Here is a 19,733-nt window from a genome sequence, read left to right as displayed (position 1 = left end):
AGTTCAATACCTCATTAAAGATCATTTTAAAAAGATAATAGAATAACAATAACAAGTGGACGAAAAATTGAACTTTACTTTTGCTTTCTAGCTTTTGAACAGCAAATACTACACCAACGTTCAAGATAATAAAATAATAACACAATAGCAATAACTTGTTGACATTGTGTATGTATCATAATTTGGTTTCCCATTGCCACTTTATAACTCTTTTTTGACGAAAGACTTGCACACATTTCTGTCAAACTTTAGCTAAGTTACGAAGCGAAAAGCGGAAGTGATGCGGGATTTCTGCGTTTGACCGCTGTCTCCTCCACTTTGCGACAGATTGTTCGCTCGTGTTTACAGCTCTATACTTCGTGGTACAAGCTCTATATTTCGTGGTACCGTTCAGACTTTTTCTACTTTGATCACCGTACTCAAGAATCTCTCAGTGGAATTATTTCGAAAGGACGAAGCCGGCGACAATCTTTCTTCAACCACGCAGAGTTGGCTCTGTCTGGAATCTTTTCCATAACCTTGCTGTATACAACGCCTGTCTACTACTTCTACTTGGCCTAAAGCTGGTTCTACTTGTATTTTGTTTATTACAAATAAAACGAAAAATCAACCATTGGAACCTCGTTTACGCGATGTAAGCTTACCTTTGACACAGCTGTTCGCAGCGCGTCGAAAAAACAAAGCTGCAAAGGTACACATCGCTTCGTTTAAAATTACACAGACACATATACACACATGCTACCGACAACCTCTACTAGACAAAAAAGTATGGAATAAATACCCTGTGTTACTTTTTTAAAGGCATAAGTATTGGTATAGCACCGAGAAAAAATCGCTTCAATCGAATCAACTAAATTCGCTGGTAAATTCGAGAAAACAGTTGTGATGATACCGGTTCCCACTAGCGACGTACCTGTAAAGCGGAATCGGAAGCGTTTAAAAAAACATAAAATTTTAATAGTCGAAGTCAAAACGACGAACGCGATGGAAGATGAATCGGAATAGAAATGAAAAGGAGACCTGCACCCTTGAATGTGTAAGCCTTTAGAATTAGCCACCTGAATGTATTTCTTATGGGCTACTTGTGTCCTTGGCACAGGCGATTTCCATAGCAGCGGAAATATCCGCACAATTGTAATTTATAAACTTTTATTTGAGAATACATTTTTCTTCCCAAATCTCTCTTGGAAATTTAAAATGATGTAACATAAAATCCAGAAAGCGCATTGGACAAATTTAAAACCGCCTGTTAGTATCAGAGCGGACAGCTCGATAAATGACGCGAAAATAGCAACTCTGAAAGCGGATGGTTTGCCTTTGTAATTACTGTGAAGTGGTAAAAAAAATAGGGATCAATGTCCTTGAACTTCGTAGGTTTTTGTTTGTTTAATTGAACGGCTGTGTTGGAATTATGTTAGTTACTTGTTTGTCTAATTTTGTTCTCTCTTTATGCAAGCAGAAGTGTTTATTCCATTTCAGGAAGCAAATACACTTTAAAATCTATTACAAGTTATACACTATTGGCTAAGTTTTGAGATATTGTTGTTGGTGCTATAGTTAACGTCAATTTATCATTTATAACGTTCAACTACTTTTGGAAAAATAGAAAAGAAAATAACGTTAGAGTAGTATACTGTTCGAAAATTGCCCATGGAAAACTAGAAAACTAAAGTAAAGTTTAATTTACATTAAAGTACTTGTTATTGTTATTCTATTATCTTTAATGAGGTATTGAACTTAAGAAAAACTATAAAACAAAAAATAAAACTTTTTTCGGACCCGCGACAATTTTGTGTACCCGCGACGATTTTTTGGACCCGCGACAATTTACCCGCGACAATTGTGTACCCGCGACGTTTTACCCGCGACACGCGACATTTTACCCGCGACACGCGACACGCGCCGATTAGATTATCTCTCCGGAAGAAACCATAAAATTAAAGTGGATTTAGCAAATGAAAAATCGAAAAAAATTGTTTTGGGGAACGACTCCAAAAAATTTTGCCATATTGGTTAAGACTTGAAAGATTATTTCAATTTTATTGTTTAATTATACAGGTGAAAAGTTGCTGAAAGGCTTCGACAAATTCAAAAGAAAGGAATACATTTGAATTTTTTATTTTCCTCAGTTCCTCGTATCTGAATTTATAATCTATAAAGCTATTTGTAATCTGTTCATAGATTTTATAAGTTTCAAAACGAAAGAGCTAGATTTTGAAATGCGTTAGGCAATCTTTGGCAAGGAGGCGCCAAAAGAAAAAGAAAATTTTTAATTCAGCTGTCGCAGAAATTATTTTTATTAGTGATTCAGTTCCCACCGAATTACATTGACATAAATCACCTGCTGTGTACGTGAAGTGAAATAACTAATCAATATGCAGCCAGCTAAAGCAGTTTCCTTGTTTCCTCATTTTCTTTTGTTCCACCATCGACTTGAACATCATTATCTATATCAAAATTGATTTTGTATTGTTGAAAAAAGGAAGGTCTCCTGGGGGTTTCATTGAGAATTTTAATTTAAATTTTTTTACGATTTCTTTTCAGGGTATAAATCGTTTTCTTGAATAAAACAAAATGAATGGACTAGATATATAATAAGTGCTTTAAGGCTTTTTACGCTGAGATTGTCATATATCAGTTTAAACTGGATCTCAAATTTTAACTGACTGTTAACTTCCACGAGACGGTCTCAGTTTAGTTCTATTAAATAGCAATTTGCAAGAAGGGGAGAGCTGAAAGGGACAATAAGTGGGAATGGAAATTTAAATGGTATTATTAAAGGGAATGGTCAGTAAATATGACAAAAATCGATTAACATTTATAATAATAAGTTTTTAGACGGCCTATTAAAAAGAAGGGTCCTAGAAAAGACCCCCGGGGGGCACTCAAAAAAGTTTTATACGGGTAGGCTCCGCCCCAAGTTTTTACCCCTTACCCTTTTATATACCATTTTGACAGAAATTGTACCCCTTTCATTTACCTTTTACTGAAAAAAGGTACCCCTTTCTTATACCTAAAAGACATGGCATAGACTTAGAACAGGACGTTTTCGTGTCATTTTCATGCAGCGCTTAATAAATTAAAATAATACAGCCATAAAGTGCGTCTGTTCGAAATATTTTAATTAAAGGCCCTTTAAAAAACCTAAATGACGGATTTTCATACCCTTTCATATACCAAAACTTATGAAATCCCTACCCTTTTATATACCTGAAGCCTGAAAAAGGTACCCCTTTCAGGCGGAGCCTCCCCGTATAGGCCATTATATGGAGTCCCCCCCCCCTCCCAGGAAAAGACCAGAAAAGTGCTTGGGAAGAGGGGCTTGATTTTCCTATCATATTGTAACAGAAGAGAGGGCTTGAAAAAAAATTCTGCTTTTTATTTTCGACATCTTTAATTCCTGTCCCCCAAACGAAACAAAACTCTTTTTTTCACAAGGAAAATGGCAAACGTTCTCTCCTGGTTTTCACAGTTCTAGAAAATTTAATTTTGAGAAAATTTCAGTGACTTCAATAACTGTCATGGAAACTCTCATCTATGGCTCATGGATGTTTCCAAAACTTTTTGTTTTCCCAAACTTCCAATTATTGGCCTGTTCCAAGCAATCATTTAGTTTGGGAACAAGTTGAGGGAAACGGTCATTAGCATGGATTCTTCATACTGCACCCGGGGGGGCTCCCCTATAAAAATGACGAGGTGCTCATCATACCTTTCAAGGGGTAAAAGTTGTGGATTGGTACTGCTTAGGGTACTAAAACTTAAAAATGAACCGTAACCATATTTGTTATGCATGTTACCTCTCCTTTTGAATAACTGGTAAAACTGCCAGTACCAGTAAGTTTCTCTTTTAGAATGAGTACCTCTTAGGGGTGATCTTTCTGGCAAGCACCCCCACTATTTTTACAGGGGATTTGCCCCCCCCCCCCTCCCTTGGGACTAAAGCCTAGAAGAACAGTTTCAACATGGAGAACATCTGGGCCCTGGAGTTGTTCAAGGGGTTGATAATATTATCCACCCGACAAATCATCATTCAACAGACAAGTGTTGGCAAAACAACCTAAGCTACGGAATGGACAGTGTTTTACCTGGTGGATACTGTTATCCACCCTTTGAACAACTGGGCCCAGGTAATAAGTTAACTCAAACTGATGTAAAATATCAATATACAGTTTAGAGCATTTATAATTTTATTTTCATACTTTCAACAATAAACTGGCACTATGAATTGAATAATAACTTAAACTTTAAGCTCAACAAACATCCACTTTGTGGAAATGTTCAATTATGTTCATCAGGAGAGTGACAATAATTAATAAACCACCACTCTGAATCAGCTTTGGCTTCAACTCAAAATAATATAAATGAGCAAAGTAACAAGTAGGTGCAAATGTCAATAATATTCATAGCCTTTTTGTAAGACCTGCATACCTTGCCCGATTTAAAGGAGAAATATTATGGCACCCGGACCTCCAAAATGGCAGAAAATTGAGCCTAAGTAACTGGGTGCTAGTTCAATTCTGGAATATAATAATTGTTACAGTTTCCCTCTCCACTTATAGAATAAAACATTTGAACTGCTGCATGTTGCACTATTGCCCCTTGACAAATTTTCATTTCATTTTGACAACTTCCCTGCGATTTGAACAATCAAAAACTACCAGAGATAACACATCAACATGTCATCGACAGGAAGTATGACATATTATTCATGTTCACTCCGCTCCCACCCAGCAAGATTTTCACCGTTCAAAAATTGTCAAAAAATGCCACAAATGCCCACAGTACAGAGAACATCACCATGAAGGCAATAAACGTTTCACACAACTCAAACATGTGTTAAACGTTACATATTTCAAGATCGTCCTTGTTTCAATCCACCTCCATCCCTGGCATGGTTAGTCACCATCACTTCCTAATAAGCTCCTGTCATTTGTATGTTGTACTCTCTGGAGTTGTCCCTTTTGTAGATGACTGTTCCTCCAGCTGTCAACCCATGCAATTACTCTAGTAAGCGGTTGTTCTTCTTTTCTCGATACCAGTAAGTTAAACCTGACCCTCCAACTTGGCCATCCAAAGACATTGCTCTCTTCATCATCAATAATATTTAAATAAACAGTCTATGTAGCATCTGCCACAAAAAGACATATTAATTAATTGTATTCCGATTGGTTTGACTGAAATACTGACTGAACTTGCAATATTATTATAGCCTGTGTAGCTGGCAGGATTTCAAGCAGAAACATTTTTCCTTTCTTTTGTTTTGCAGCAATGCTCTTGTTTAGGCGAGCCATGAAAAGACACTTGCCAAAAAAGACTTGCCTTTGGAATTTCGTTGCTCATGAAATTCCCATGAGAAAATGGCAGCTTGGTGGCTAAAAAGTATTCGCGCTCACAATCCCACCAGCTGTGCAGGCTATAATAATTATAATTATAGATTTATCCTTCAGTGCAAGCTTTTCTTCATTCAGCCATGACAATTGATTATTTCTTAACATCAGGTGCAACCATCTTGTATAATTTAGGCTTGTATTAAACCAGCAGAATAAAATGTCCATTTTGTAAGCATAATTGCCCAACATATTAATGTTCCTTTTCACTTCTCTCAATTTTTTCCCTTTCCACATTAGTCACTGAGCTGTCCTTAACTTCTTCTGCAAAGGCAAAGCAAAAAGAAAAGATTACAGGATGGTACATGGCCTCATAACATCAATGCATACTGATAAGTGATTTTGGAGCTGGTGTGTTTGTAGGGGAAAACTGAACCCCAAGTCATCCAGATATTATTAACTTGAATGGAAGTCATATCAGATTGACAGCACTTGTTTTCCGGGATGGGGGGAGACCTGCACATGAAAGGGGCGGGGATGCTCGTCATCTCGCTTGGGGGTGTTAATTTTGGATTTTTGGTCTCCCTTAGGGTGTTCCGGGCAAAACACCATTTTTATCCCATATTAATGGTCTCATTTAGGGTTGCACATGAAGAAATATGCAAATATAAATTCTATTCTTAGTTTTTTGGTATCTTTTAGGGGTCGAGAAAATCTTGAGCCACACCCAGATTGGTCTCTTTTAGGGGTTCTTTTCAAAATTTGACAAGCATCCATGCCCCTTTAATATACTAGCCCCCCCCCCCCCCCCCCCCACCCTGACACCTGATCCCACTCTCTAGTCTTTATTTCCAATCCTATAAAATCACACGAAACAAAAACAGGCTTAATACTACTAGGAAAGGTACATGTATAAAAACTAACACCTGAAGATGCCTTTACAAGAGTTTACAAATTTTAAAACCTTGTAATTCAGTTACTTTTAATCCACATTTGCTCAGGTTTTTTGGGGGTCCCTTTTCTTATGAAGTAATGGACCATTTTGTGTAATAGACCTTAACTATCAACTTTTTATTGAGTTTTCATTCATTCCCTCCATAACCTTTTTATTTTTAATGCAGCTGAAATAAGAAAGAACTTTATTAAAATTGGAAGTCAAATTGATTGATTGATACTCCATTCTTCTCTGCATCATACCTTTTTTCTTGTCTACTGCACTATGATCACCATTCATCAAAGCACTGCCATTAACAGCACTTGACTCATCATCCTTCTGAGCAGCTGAAACATTAAACAGCATTGATCAATTTCCATTTTCTCTTAACTAAACCATATCAAATTAAAGCAGACTGACTATGAAATGAAAAACCTCATCATTTTGTGCAAAAGTCTTGGCTCAAATCAATAATAGTAATAATAATAATAATAATAATAATAATAATAATAATAATAGCAATAATGATAACAATAATGATAATGACAATGATAATAATAATAAATAATGTTCAAATTCTCCCAAGAACAAATTAAAAGAAATTATACTTGTATGAGAACCACAAAAGAGAATTTTATTATTGATATCTAATGTCCTTGCTACTGACCATTCTTTTTTTCCAGCATGGCCTGTACAGAGTTAGTGGGCTTCCTGTGACGCACCCCTGCCCCCTGCCCAGAGGCGTGTCTTGGAGATGTCCAAGTATCGTAGTCCAGTTTTGGAGCAATGGGACGCTGCTTCCTTGCAGGATTCAAGTGGTAACAGTAACAGCATCTAAAGGCTTGAAAAATAACACACTAAGCTGACTAACTTGCAGTGTGGTGCCAAATTAGAAATTACCTGAGCATCTGACATCTTAGAGCAGTGCCTTGGCAAACGAAGATCTAAATAAATCAAATTTCTACTTTTTTCTGAGTAGTTTATGTCACTGATTAATTAATAAACATCATATTCGTAATGGACTTCCCCCTGTGCTGTTACCTTGATGTTTTGGGGAGGCTTGCGTGTCTCAGTGACCCTTGTGAGCTATACCGAGCAGGTCCAACCAAGTCGGGAACGTTACGGGGTAGACCAGACAAAAATCAGCACCTGGCCCTCCAGGTTGGGGGTTGGGTGTGGTGCTAACAACTCCACCCCGTAAAAAACACTTTGTTACGGAAACAACAACAAATGCTACAACAGCTGTGGACCCTATAGCGGACTTGAGCCATCCAACTGGCTACGTGACTACTCCTAATGAAAGCCCTTGGAAAGTCAGTGTAAGCAATAAATCGTTCAGTTCAGAGTCTTGTTCCATTTAACGCTTACTTTTATTGAATAGAGGTAATCTGAACGCATTAGACAATAGAGACAATTATCGATGAATATGGTTCGACTGAAAAGCAATAGATTACAATACTTATAAGAAACTAATAAACGATTTGAAAAAACACTGAAGGCACAAAACTTACAAATATTCCTCTGATCCGGTGGAGCAAAGACAAATAAGAACAAAACGTGAATAGACAGAACGTAATAATAGAAAGATCCAAAAACACGAGGCGATTGTGTAATAAACATAGGTGTACACTGATCGCACATGATAAACAAAGTAACGCAATGTCACACGTGTAGATCACGAGGTTGATAAAGCTGCACACGCGTGTGAATGATGTAAAAATAATACGAAAAACAAAACGGGACGTTTGAATTTCTGTTGAGATTCTTTTCCTGATGTACCGGGTAATATCAGATATGGCTCCTTAAATAGGAATGCCATGTAGTTGAACTGTTCACCCTGCTGAGGGAAAGTGGGAAGGGATCCTTGATCCTTCCCATCCTTTATCTCTCCCTATATCTTTATCTTTCTCTTGCATTGACCAACTTTTTTCTCTTTTGCACTGGGTATGATGCAGCTTTTTACCTGTGTATTCAAATTCCTCCTTCAGAGCCATTCCATTGTGCGAGCAGCACTGCTTACAAATCAGAGCATATCTGTTATTTGGTCCATCACCCACAAGATACTCTATAACCTAAAACAATGATCCAAGTTTCAGTTTGTGAACCATTATAATGATCTGTGAGGGTGATGTAAGAAATATGAAAAGTAGGCAGCTATCTGCGCTATTTACAAATTTAGACATAAAGTCAACTCTCTATAAAACGAACATCATCGGGACCGGCTCCAACCGTCCGTCTTAGAGAGCTGTCCATCTTATAGGGAGTTAAGGTACAGTAAAATAACTGAAAAACGGCAGGGACGGGAGCAACACTTGGTGTCAGACTTATGGAGGTGTCTGTTAAGACAGTTGACTGTATTTTGACTAAAACTCCAAACAAAGTAAGAAGCTGGTTGAGCTCAAAAAGACATTTAATTAAAAAATCTTCCTTCAAATAAATCCATTCCAGTATCAGTTAATTCATGACAACACTACAGTCTTTGCAGGGCTGAGTGACAATCAGCTTCTTCGCTAGAAATCACTTTTTCAGTCAGCAGGGCATGTATCCCTTCAAACATTATTTTTCTAAGGCATACCGTAAATTAAGCATGGTAATGGCCATTGTTACTGTCAGTTTTAGTAGCATTTTAAACTCTATTTTTTGGCAAGTGAGGGTTGCTACTTTAAGGTAGCCTACTACATGGGTCAATCTCATGGCTATTGTAAAAGAAATAGATACATGCTTGAAAATTGAACCAACCTTATCCATGGCTGTCCTGTCTCGTGGTAAGATTGGTTGAGCTGGTCGTGGCATTGGACCAGGTGAGGCTGCTCTGTGAGGCATACCATGAGGCACTGGTGATGGGGCACCTTGAAGAGGGCACACATGTCAGTATTGAGCTTATATTTAGAAGGACACAGTTGTCAAATGAGCAAATCATTCATAAGGTAAATCAAAATCCAAAATAATGTTATATATATAACAAGGTGCTCGTCAATCAAAAAATTTCTGCATTTCAGATTTGGGAAACTTTTGGATGGCAGAACAGGGATTAATATTTCACACATTTGTATAATGAAATTATAACATAATGATTATTAGAAACTCAGGCTTGTTCTTTTAGAAATCCACCAATCTGATTGGTTCTCCCATTGTTTTCTATTTTAACAATAGAGTGTTTCTGTCGAAGAACTATCAGCTGATAGTTGCCCCGCGGAAATTTGATGTGCTTAAAACAAATATTAAAACAAATATGCTAGTTTTAAGAACATCAAATTTCCAAGGGGCAACTATCAGACCGATAGTTCCGAGACAGAAACACTCTATTGTCTTTATTGTTCACCACTAAATTTTCTTCCGCGCGCACATACAAAAACAAGCATCGTGAATTATTTTTACTTTTGAGGATAAAAAACTCAATTGAAAGCCGAAATTTAACAATTAAAACAAAACCAGACGAGAAACCCACTAAATGCAGTGAATTTGGTTGGGTTTTTTTGTCTGCAGGCAGCTTGTTTACAAAAAACAGTCACGGGCGGGCACTATCGATCCAGGCATTTTTTACGGGAGGGCACTATGGGCTGATAGTGCCCTCCGGCGTACTGGCACTATCGCGTCACATGTTCAATTTAAACCAATCAGAATCGGAGAAAATTTAGTGGTGAACTATAATCACTGATAGAACACAATCGTGTGTACAATCCTTTAGAGTTTCTACAAAAACAATTAGACTACTGGCCCTCATTTTCCAGGAGAGATAGTCAACGAGGCGCAGTCGAGTTGACTTTTTGCTCAAAGAAAACTCAGGAGCCTGAGTTTTCTAACAAGCCCTCATAGTCTAACTGTTATTAGCATAACCACACTGACCTACTATTGGTAATCGCGCAATCTGATTGGCTAAACAGGTGCCTACTATTGATCCGTAGAAGGCTCTCGGAGCGCGCGCTTAGTCTTCGCTGAATTTTATCAATCAAAACCTTCAAAAAATCAACTCTAGCTATATTTTGTGTTTAATAGATCGGTCAGTGGGTTATGCTAACACAATTAGACGGCTCGCTCTCGGTTTCTACCGGCTTTTGATAGTTGACTCGGGGCTTCGCCCCTCGCCAACTATCAGCCGATAGAAACCTCGAGCTCGCCGTCTAATTGTTAATTAGTAAAAACTCAACCGTGTTCTATTGAAAATCCGCGAATCTGATTGAGGGTTATATTATTGACTATTCGCTCATAGAAAACTCTGGCTCATAGTCTAATTGTTAAATAAAGATAATAAAGACTGATAATTATAGAACAAGTCTCACCTGAAGATGTGGATGGTATGTTCATAAGACTATTGGATTTACGTGGTTCTATAGCCGACTGGTTTAACCTTTTAGCGTCCCCTGACTGGTTCATCTGTGCAGGGGACTCTGCTAGTGTGGGCTCAGAGATGGTCCGCTGTAATGGAGCCCCTGGGCTCTCAACCTTAGGCAAGGCATTTCTTTGTCTTAATTCTAAAAAGGGAAAAAACAGAAGCTATTGAATGCAAAATGCAACATCAGGATAGGAAGAAAAGATTTATCATTGTCTCTAGTTTTGAAATTAAACATAATAAAGTCCAAGTTGTACCACATGGTAAAAAAGCCTGTTATTGAGGCTAGTGGCCCATCAGGCTGGAGCTTATCCCGGTTTCTGAAGCATTAAGCAGCTAGGAGTAATTCTACTCCCCCCTGGATGGGATGCCAGTCCACAGCAGGGCTACCCCCAGCAGTAAATTTACCGGCACCAGCATGCTCACCATTTGGCCACTGTGCCTTCCATGTTCCATGTGGTGCTTTCACAATATTGTTATAGTAGATAAAAATTCATCTTTAAAAACCCAGGTACCAAGAGAAAATAAAATTATCAACTAGGGATACTGTTGTAAATAATAAAGATGGTAGATTTTAAGCTCGGTGATAAATAGTGAAGAGATTATTCTACATGTCCCACGCTCGTGTCATGTAGAATAATTTCTTCACTATTTATCACCGAGCTTAAAATCTACTAGTCTCCCTCGCAGCCGTTCTTAGTGTCGTCACGCAAAATTCCTCCCCACTAACGGCTGCTCACATTCGAACAACATTCCTTTCCACCATTTCAGCCAATCACCATTCGGTTCATATATCTCAGGAACCGTACCCGTGATGTGAATTTGCAACCGTACCCGTGCTGTGAATTCGCAATGTTATTTCGTCCGTTGTGAAAACTTTTAGAAATGAATAAAATATGTTTCTTAATTTACACGTTGTTTGCTTCAGTTCGAATGTTTGATCCGAATGTTCCGCAAAACGTTAAAATACTGGAAAATATTTCACTCTGTTTCAATAAAGACGTCCAGAACCGCAATCTTTGAGAAAGAAGAGACAAGAATACGAAAACAATAATTATATTTGTCGCTCCCGAACGCATACTTCGCCGTGCATAACTTGCAATTGTTGGATGACATGAACCGTCCCGACATGAACTGGCGAAAAGTAAAGTTTATCCCAACACAAATTAAATTTAGTCAAATTTAACTTTTTTTACACAGCAGAGGAATTTAAAACTTTTTATGAGACGTATGGTCTTCGGTTTTTAGTCTTCTGCGTTTGTATACCGGTTGAAACTGAACGGTTTACAGATCTTTTCAGAAAAATAATTTTTCGAAAGCAGACACGGCAGACAATGTAGCGCCGCATTGTTGAACGGTTGCCATAAAATAAGCTAAAAGATAAAAGTTTGCGCCTTTTATTTTCATGCTGTTTTATTGCAACGGTCAGCGAAGCGAAGCCCTTTTTGATAAATTTCCCGCATAAGGGTTTAATCGGCACCAGATATAGAGAGTTGACGCCGCGGAATAAAACAAATAAAATTTATTTATCATCAGAACTTGTTGCGTGCGTGCGAAATACATGGGATCGAATGTCCTTTGAAACGCAGACATAACGTCGCAAAATTACAGGAGTACTCCGTGTATTTGTTCAGTTTCTGCTCCAAATTCAAACCGAAATTAATGATGTAAGTGGATTCAAAATACGCTGTAGAGAATTTTAAAAGCTGGCTCAACAGTCCCGTGAATGATTCTAAATGCTCGGTGATTTCGTTGAATATCGAATGCCGTGATTGTTAATTTTATCGAATGTTTCAAAACGTGTTGACAATGTTTTGAAAAATTATTTATAAATTGAATTGCAACGCTTTTTGATTCCGTTGAAAAACATTGCTTGCGTTTTCAAAACACATCGAAATGTTCTTCTCTGCAACAACCGAATTCGCGGGAAAAAACATGTTGATTACGATCTCCCGTGCTGTGATTGGTCACATAAGAAACAAAGGGAAAGGAATGTTGTTCGAATGTGAGCAGCCGTTAGTGGGGAGGAATTTTGCGTGACGACACTAAGAACGGCTGCGAGGGAGACTAAAAATCTACCATCTTTATTATTTACTACAAATTTGATGATTTCGACATTGCTCATCCTAGCAGTATGCAGGACGCGTGTCACATATCAACCTAGTAAATGGCCTAGCTCACAGCGAGTCACGTAGCTCAGTTGGTTAGAGGGCCCAACCGGTATCTGGGAGGCCATGGGTTCGATTCCCGTCGGGGACTCAGATTTTTTTCTTTGTCCCATGCTTGTGTCATGTAGAATAATTTCGTCACTAGGGATACTGTTTCTTTGATGCACAACAAAATTCTCAAAAGTAACATCATAAGTTGCATGGCAATCAGTTTAGAGAATTTAAATTTTGATCTTTTGACTATAAGTTTCTATTTCTGACCTGTTCCCATTGTGCCACTTGGGCTTTGTGGTACGGCATGTGCAGGAGATGCAGGTGTGTCCCTTCTCTCCGCCTAAACAGTAGCAGAAATTGAATCAAAAAGCAAGTTAATACCAGTATCTATGTTTTGGTTTGAATTTATCTTCAGTTTAAAATATTTTAAACCAGTTTGATTTTTATTTCCCTTTATTTCAGATTATGAAAATGAATATGAGACAATGAACAAAAAAAATCAAACTGGTTTGAAAAATTTTAAACAAAAGATAAATTTAGACCACAGCATTTCCTAACACTCAAACAGCTGATTGGGGGAAGCATTCCACTTAAACATTAGTAATTGACCATGACCTCCGCTGTTCAAATAAATGTGGAGGTTAAGGTACCATAATTCTCCTTGAAATTGTGCTGGTGAAAAAAAAGTTCTCAGAATAAGGTCACAAGTAAGGCCAAATTGGTTTTCCTTGCGAACTAAGAGCACTTGCAGTTTTCAGAAAAATGCGAACTTTGAATTTCAATCCTCAATCAACGGTTTCCGCTTTTTGCTCCATCAATCATCTTAACGGACCTCTCGGGAAGCAGAAGTTCACTTCAACCAGGTCAAAAGGTCATGTCCGTCAGTTGTGATTGGTAGATTTCGATCCATATTGTTTGTTTCCATTTTTCATGGTTCGTTAGCTATTGCCATAATAATTTATGATTGACAGCAGCAAAAAACGCAATAATTTGTTAGTTGGATTTTGAATTTCAGAGTTCGCATTTTGCTGAAAACCCCAATAAACTACATGTATAGTCCAGCAACAATAAAAACAATAAAACAGCTCTGTACAATATCGATAATAAGAATAAACCAGCAAAATATTACCTTGACTATTTCAGAGTTGGGATCATATTTTTCCAGAAGATCTTTGGCCGCTTTGTAAGTTTCTTTTTCCATTACCTCTTCAAGCTTAACAACAACAACAACAACAACAAGAAATTCATCACAGTATGTATTTAATAAACGGCATGCAATACATGCTGAAGCGATGACGTTTCACAAGGGGTTAAAAATACATTTTCTTCGTAGATTTGCTCAAATGTACAACTACAGTTATATATATATATATTTTTTGATTTCCCTATGTTGTCTCAACAAAGATTACGTTATATTATAGGTCTTATAGCGTGACTTGCGATAAACGACATACGATACGCGGGAGCTAGCTTTTAAGCTGCGAGAAAGTTCAAACGGTCTCTTGCTTACAGTGGCCCTGTATCTTCTAAGAATTAGAAATCTCTGTCTACCAAATCTAATAGATCCCATCACATAAAATTTAGTCTCTTTCGTTTATACATTTTAGGGTCCCATTCTTACTGCACGGGAGTATTTTGCTTTTGTGTTCCACGCGGCGATTTCTTGTTATTAAGTTAAACTTGATTTCTGTTCGATTGAGCTAAACGGATCCGGTCGATCGTGTGCCTGCATTAAAGCGATGACGCCATCAGTTACATGTCATCGCTTAACCCTTAACATGCTAAGCGCGGATTATTCCGGGATTTGGAGAAATGGCCATTCTGCCACTTATGACGTCACCAATTTACACGTCAGCAGATTTTTGTGATTTGCATCTTATAGAGCTAGGATAGATCTTTCCACAGGACCATCCATCTTCAATATTGACTGCATTCCGACAGAGTTAATCGAAAAAAACACGATCAGTTTTTGGTGTTAAATTGGTGCTAAAACAGGCCAAAATACCCGTACTTGATCATGATCTCCTTTCCAGGGTTTTCCATTGATTCAGATCAAAACTTTTCAGGCCAGTAGAAGAAGTGCACAGAGTAAAAGATAGAGAGAATAAGAAAGCAGAGAAAAACGAAAAGGAAAGGAGCAAGGAAAAAAATCGGAAAGGTTCAGCCAAAAAAAAAAAAAAAAAGTCCAAATTTTGGCTTATGCGCATGCGCCAAAGTAAAATATTGTACATTTTTCCATGGAAATTTCATCAAAATCTTCCTGCATTGTCAGAAAGTGCATTTTTAGCGAATTTAGAGAACTTTTGGACCGTAGGGCCAAGAAAATCGATTAACGGTTATAAAAAACGCGTTTTTAGGAATAATTTCAACATATCAAGGGTTAAAAAGGAAAACAAGTATAGACTAAATTTAGAGTGGGTAAGAAGAGCAAAACCCTAAAAAATGGCCCTTTTACTCACAACTTGTCTTTTTCTGTCTTTCAACTCCTCTAGCCTTCTAGCTGCAAAATTAATAAAAATAAATTAATTAATAAATTAAAAAAATTAAAATTAAAAATAAGATCCAAAAAGTAATAAACTTGGGATGCCATAGGATGATTATCCTGACATCTGGATCCCTGTTTACAGCACTGTCCATTTCAAAACTTAAGAAATCACCTGATTAGTTCTCGGAAACGAAGCAAAAGCCAGGGAAAATAAATACAGTATGACTATTTGTCTTACGTAAGCAAACCCACACATGACATTTGGAGTTGTTTTGGCAATTTCATTTTGAAGTAAAAATCACTGAATGTTATAAGTAAATGCCTTATCAAAGAGATAAACTAGTTATGCAACGCTTTCGAGTGGTATACTATGGAATATCCCACGAGTCACTTGTATTTTCTCGGTATACACACGAGCCTTTAGGCGAGTGTGTATACGAAGAAAATACAAGTGACAAGTGGGATATTCCATAGTATACCACGAGAAAGTGTTGTGTAACTATTTTATACCATGCCATAGAAAATACGCTCACTAAATTTCATCGAGAATAAGATCGCAGCGCACGATGGGAAGGTTGGGTTGAATACCGTCGAATATACAACGGCTTTCCTGTATTCTGATTGGCTGTATTTTCTATGGCATGGTATAAAACAATATATGAAGCAGCGCAGATGTAAATCTACTCACCATTTTTACTCATTCTGCTGACAAACACATAATGAAGAACCCTCTTCAACAGATACACCCTAAATAAACAAGAAATAACACGATGTTAACCATTTTCAGTCCCTGCTCAGCATATTGTGGGAGGCAAGGTGGCCCAATGGTTAGCACGCTTGATTCCGGATTGAGTGCTCCAGGTTCAAACACTGGCCGTGGTCATTGTGTTGTGTTCTTGGGCCAGACACTTTACTCTCATCTCATATTGCCTCTCTTTACCCAGGTGTATAAATGGGTACCAGCAAATTTACACCCGCTTTCACTGTTACGTGCAAAGCTATCTTTCTACATCCATCTTTCGACATCATCTTTCAACTTCGTCTTTTGACGTGCTATTTGAAATAAGCCAATCAAAACCGATACATACTGTTGTTGGTTTCATGCAAATGAGCACACAAGGTCAGAAGGTCATGCTAGTGGGCTGTGATTGGTGGATTTCGATCCGTGTTGTTTGTTTAGCACGTCAAAAGATGAATGTCGATAGAAACCAGCTATGCACATAACACTGAAAGCAGGTGTAATGCTGGCGAGGGGGGGGGGTGTTAGCCCTGCGATGGACTAGCATCCCATCCAGGGAGGGGGGTTGAACTACTTCTTGTAGCTTCATGGTATGGAAACCAGGAAAAGCTCTGGCCTAATGGGCAACTAGGTTCGTATGCAGACTCTTTTTTCTTTTTTGCTCAGCATATTAGTTCTTCAAGACAGCTTTCTTCATTTTTGCTGCCAGTCTTCTTGGCAATTTATTTAATTTATAAAGGTCAGATTTGCACTTGGGCCAATTAATATTACGTTGTCAGAGCTTATCATGGCCAATTTAAAGCAAACTAGTTTCTTAACTATTTCCTTAACAATCCTACACCTGAAATTCTATTTAAAAAAAACTCTTTGCTATGTGGGTTTTTCTACTCTTTTTTCAATGTTAAATATCACAAAGAATACCTAAGTTTCCTTCATGTTTTATTTTATAATTCTCAACAAATCAATACAGCTGATCTAATTTTCTTACATATTTCAGAAAAAGAAAAGAGGATAATACTCACACAAAAGGAAACACAAGGAGTGGAATTGATCGAATAGCTTTAGCTCTCCAAGACTTTGGGAAATCATAGAAGTAGCAGATAAGAGCTGCTACAATGTAGAACAGTATTGAGTACAAAATAAGTGAGCCAATAAATTTCTTCCTGAGCTTTTCTGTTCTTTGTTGACTTGATTCTAATGTCTGAATATCCTGCATGAAAAAGGAAAACATATTATAGCTGTATGGAGTTGGAGAACCCTTTATGTGGCTCAATGATACCTTTGGTACCACTTCGTATTTTCCTTTGTTTTATGTTGATTATCACATTTTACCATACAGCAGAACAAATGAAATGCCAATTTTTCTGAAGGGTCAAATTCAACAGCTTCTCCCTGGGATAGACCCCAATTGGCTGACAAGGGGATGGTACAAGGGATTGAGGAAGCAAAAAATTCAGTTGAGAGAACAGGTGCAAGTTTATGGCAACATCACTTCTCCGAGAAGTGACTGAGCCCGCAGTTATCAACCCAGATGTTGCTTAGCAACATGACACATTAATACGCGCAACGGCTTTTGGAGGTCTCGTGAGTGCACATGCTAGTTTTTGATTGGATGAAATAATTCGAAAATTCTTTGAGTGCTTCAACAAAGATTTGCCAGAACTGGCACTTATTACCCCAACTGAATTATTATAAATTCCCCAGAGATGGGGATAAACAGGATTATAAGGGATATTGGTAAATCCCTTATCATGGTATTTACATGAGAGGACTTGTCTGTCTGTCTCCCTGTTAAAACACTGTTACACCAGGTTTCTGAACAAGATGACTTGTAAAAAAAAACTTGCCATATTTGTCATGATTTGTGCTTCACACAATCAGAATAACTTGGTTAGAAAAACTTGCAACATGTGCACTGTTTCACCCCGGGGGAAGGGGAGGGGGGGTACTCAGGATGATATGTGTTGAGTGAGTATGTGCCACCCGGATCTCCAAAGTACCGGTAGCACCCCGTTTTAGAAAGAATTAGCATCAAAAATGATACCCCCTCCTAGAAACAGTTCAATTTTCTAACATCCCATTTTGGCTGCTAATAATTTGAATCTTTCATGCATTTACAATATTATACCCTGTTCTAGAAAATGCCTCTAAAATGGATACCCTGTTCTAGATGGGAGCCCAAAATCACGACCCCGTTAGGTGGCACATACCCGTATAAGTATTTTTGAAGAGTACCCTGCCCCCCCCTCCCCTCCCCCAGGGTTATACGCTTCAGTAATATTTCAAAATAATCCAAATATGTTTAGACATATCATGTTAACTTATTTACATCCTTACCAGATACTATAAAACTGAAATTCATACAGTATAAATTTATAAAATGAAAAATGTATCCAAATCACATTTTATTTATATTAATTATTATCAGCGAGTTCCATAACCACCCAAATTGAAAATGGATAGATATGACAGCATAATATTATACTAAGACTTTTTATTACATCAATTCATGATCAAAGCTGTTCTCAAAATTATTGGCAACTATAAATTATTAAAAAATTCAAATGTTAATTTTCCTGCCCAGGCACAATAAACAGGTAGCATTAGGAAAACACATTTTTCAAAAATGTCTTTTTTCCAATAGGTGTTTCAATGTTTATAAAATGAAAGAAAGATATTATGAGCTAAATTACAAATTTCGTCACTGGTGAGAGACTTGTAAAAATAAAAATCTATTTTGGCATAATCCACACTCTGGCCTAATTTCTATATTTTGGCCAGAATTTCCGTTTGTCCATTCAAAATGACATTCGACTTTTAATAAGTAAAAATCAGCATTAATTCGATAAAATTAAGCTGTAGTGAAAACATAATTAGGCTTAAATGTGCACACAAAATAAGAACAAAAACAAAAAGTAGGATTGCCGAATTTACGAAAGATCAACTGCCAAAAATAAACCTTACTTTATAGTTTGCTACAATTACAAAGAATTTTGCAAGTGTTTATATAGTGGAAATGTTACTTGTAAATAAATCTCACCTTCTCAAGTGATTCCAATACCTCTCCTAGCACTTCCTTTTTCTGCCAAAAAACGTATAATAATTGAACTTATCTTGTGAGAGTGAAAGATCGTAGACCGCAGCTGAAGTCACAAGTTTGCATGTGCATGTACCAACTTGTATCGACTGAAACATTTCTCTCTTCATTAACTCAAAATATCCGCAATTAAGATAAAGCAGTCGTTAAAGCGACACTTACCCTCCATCTCGAGAAAATAATTCCCATAATGGTGGTTATTTAAAGGTTATAGTAATCCTGTCGTGGACAACCTCCATTTTCCATACTGATCTTCACGATTCCCGAAAATCGCGTTTGCGGCGCGGTTCTGCGGCGCGAAGAAAACACCATTTGGTCATGCGCAGTGGACGCTTCATAGTTGGAAAATTTGTATTGTACACAGGACTTGGCTTATGTGGATAAAGAATGCACTGGCTGTAATTTTATTATTCAATTGAGGATATACTAAAATCAGGGAAACGGGCAACTATCCACTTGTTGAGATGCTCCGAAAACAGAAAAAAATTAAATATATTTTACCCTTATTCTCGGTTGTCTTTACTTATTTTCTAAAGGGGGAGTGGTTGCAGCCTCCCTTGCTCCTGTGCGAATAGGTAGGCTTGCGCCTTCAGTGCTCAACACCCCCCACCCCCCTCGTCTCCCAACCCAGCCCCCACCATTCTCGACCACAGTGCTTA

General features: G+C 37.6%; 1 protein-coding gene across 1 annotated transcript; it reads right to left on the bottom strand.

Annotated features, from left to right (window-relative positions):
* Positions 1-4,169: 4,169 nt before the first annotated feature.
* Positions 4,170-19,356, bottom strand: LOC144661587 (endoplasmic reticulum junction formation protein lunapark-B-like). Its single transcript, XM_078522388.1, has 13 exons — positions 19,237-19,356; positions 19,018-19,059; positions 17,000-17,187; positions 15,927-15,985; positions 15,213-15,253; positions 13,883-13,966; positions 13,021-13,093; positions 10,542-10,733; positions 9,001-9,110; positions 8,225-8,333; positions 6,929-7,102; positions 6,525-6,608; positions 4,170-5,651 (listed from the first exon to the last, which is right to left on the bottom strand). Exons 1-13 carry the CDS (start codon positions 19,261-19,263, stop codon positions 5,581-5,583), a joined length of 1,254 nt encoding a protein of 417 aa, XP_078378514.1. The 5' UTR covers positions 19,264-19,356; the 3' UTR covers positions 4,170-5,580.
* Positions 19,357-19,733: the final 377 nt, after the last annotated feature.

Source organism: Oculina patagonica, chromosome 7, assembly GCF_052425735.1.
Source record: "Oculina patagonica isolate OP01 chromosome 7, crgOcupat, whole genome shotgun sequence".
Lineage (NCBI taxonomy): Eukaryota > Metazoa > Cnidaria > Anthozoa > Scleractinia > Oculinidae > Oculina > Oculina patagonica.
This window is presented reverse-complemented; position numbering and strand designations above follow the sequence as displayed.

Coding starts and splice junctions, on each gene's coding strand:
- LOC144661587 (XM_078522388.1), bottom strand. CDS start 19,263: ATGGGAATTATTTTCTCGAGATGGAGG. Junction 17,188..19,017: donor TATTGGAATCACTTGAGAAG/GTGAGATTTATT, acceptor TTTTTCATGCAG/GATATTCAGACATTAGAATC. Junction 15,986..16,999: donor CTCCTTGTGTTTCCTTTTGT/GTGAGTATTATC, acceptor TTGTTTATTTAG/GGTGTATCTGTTGAAGAGGG.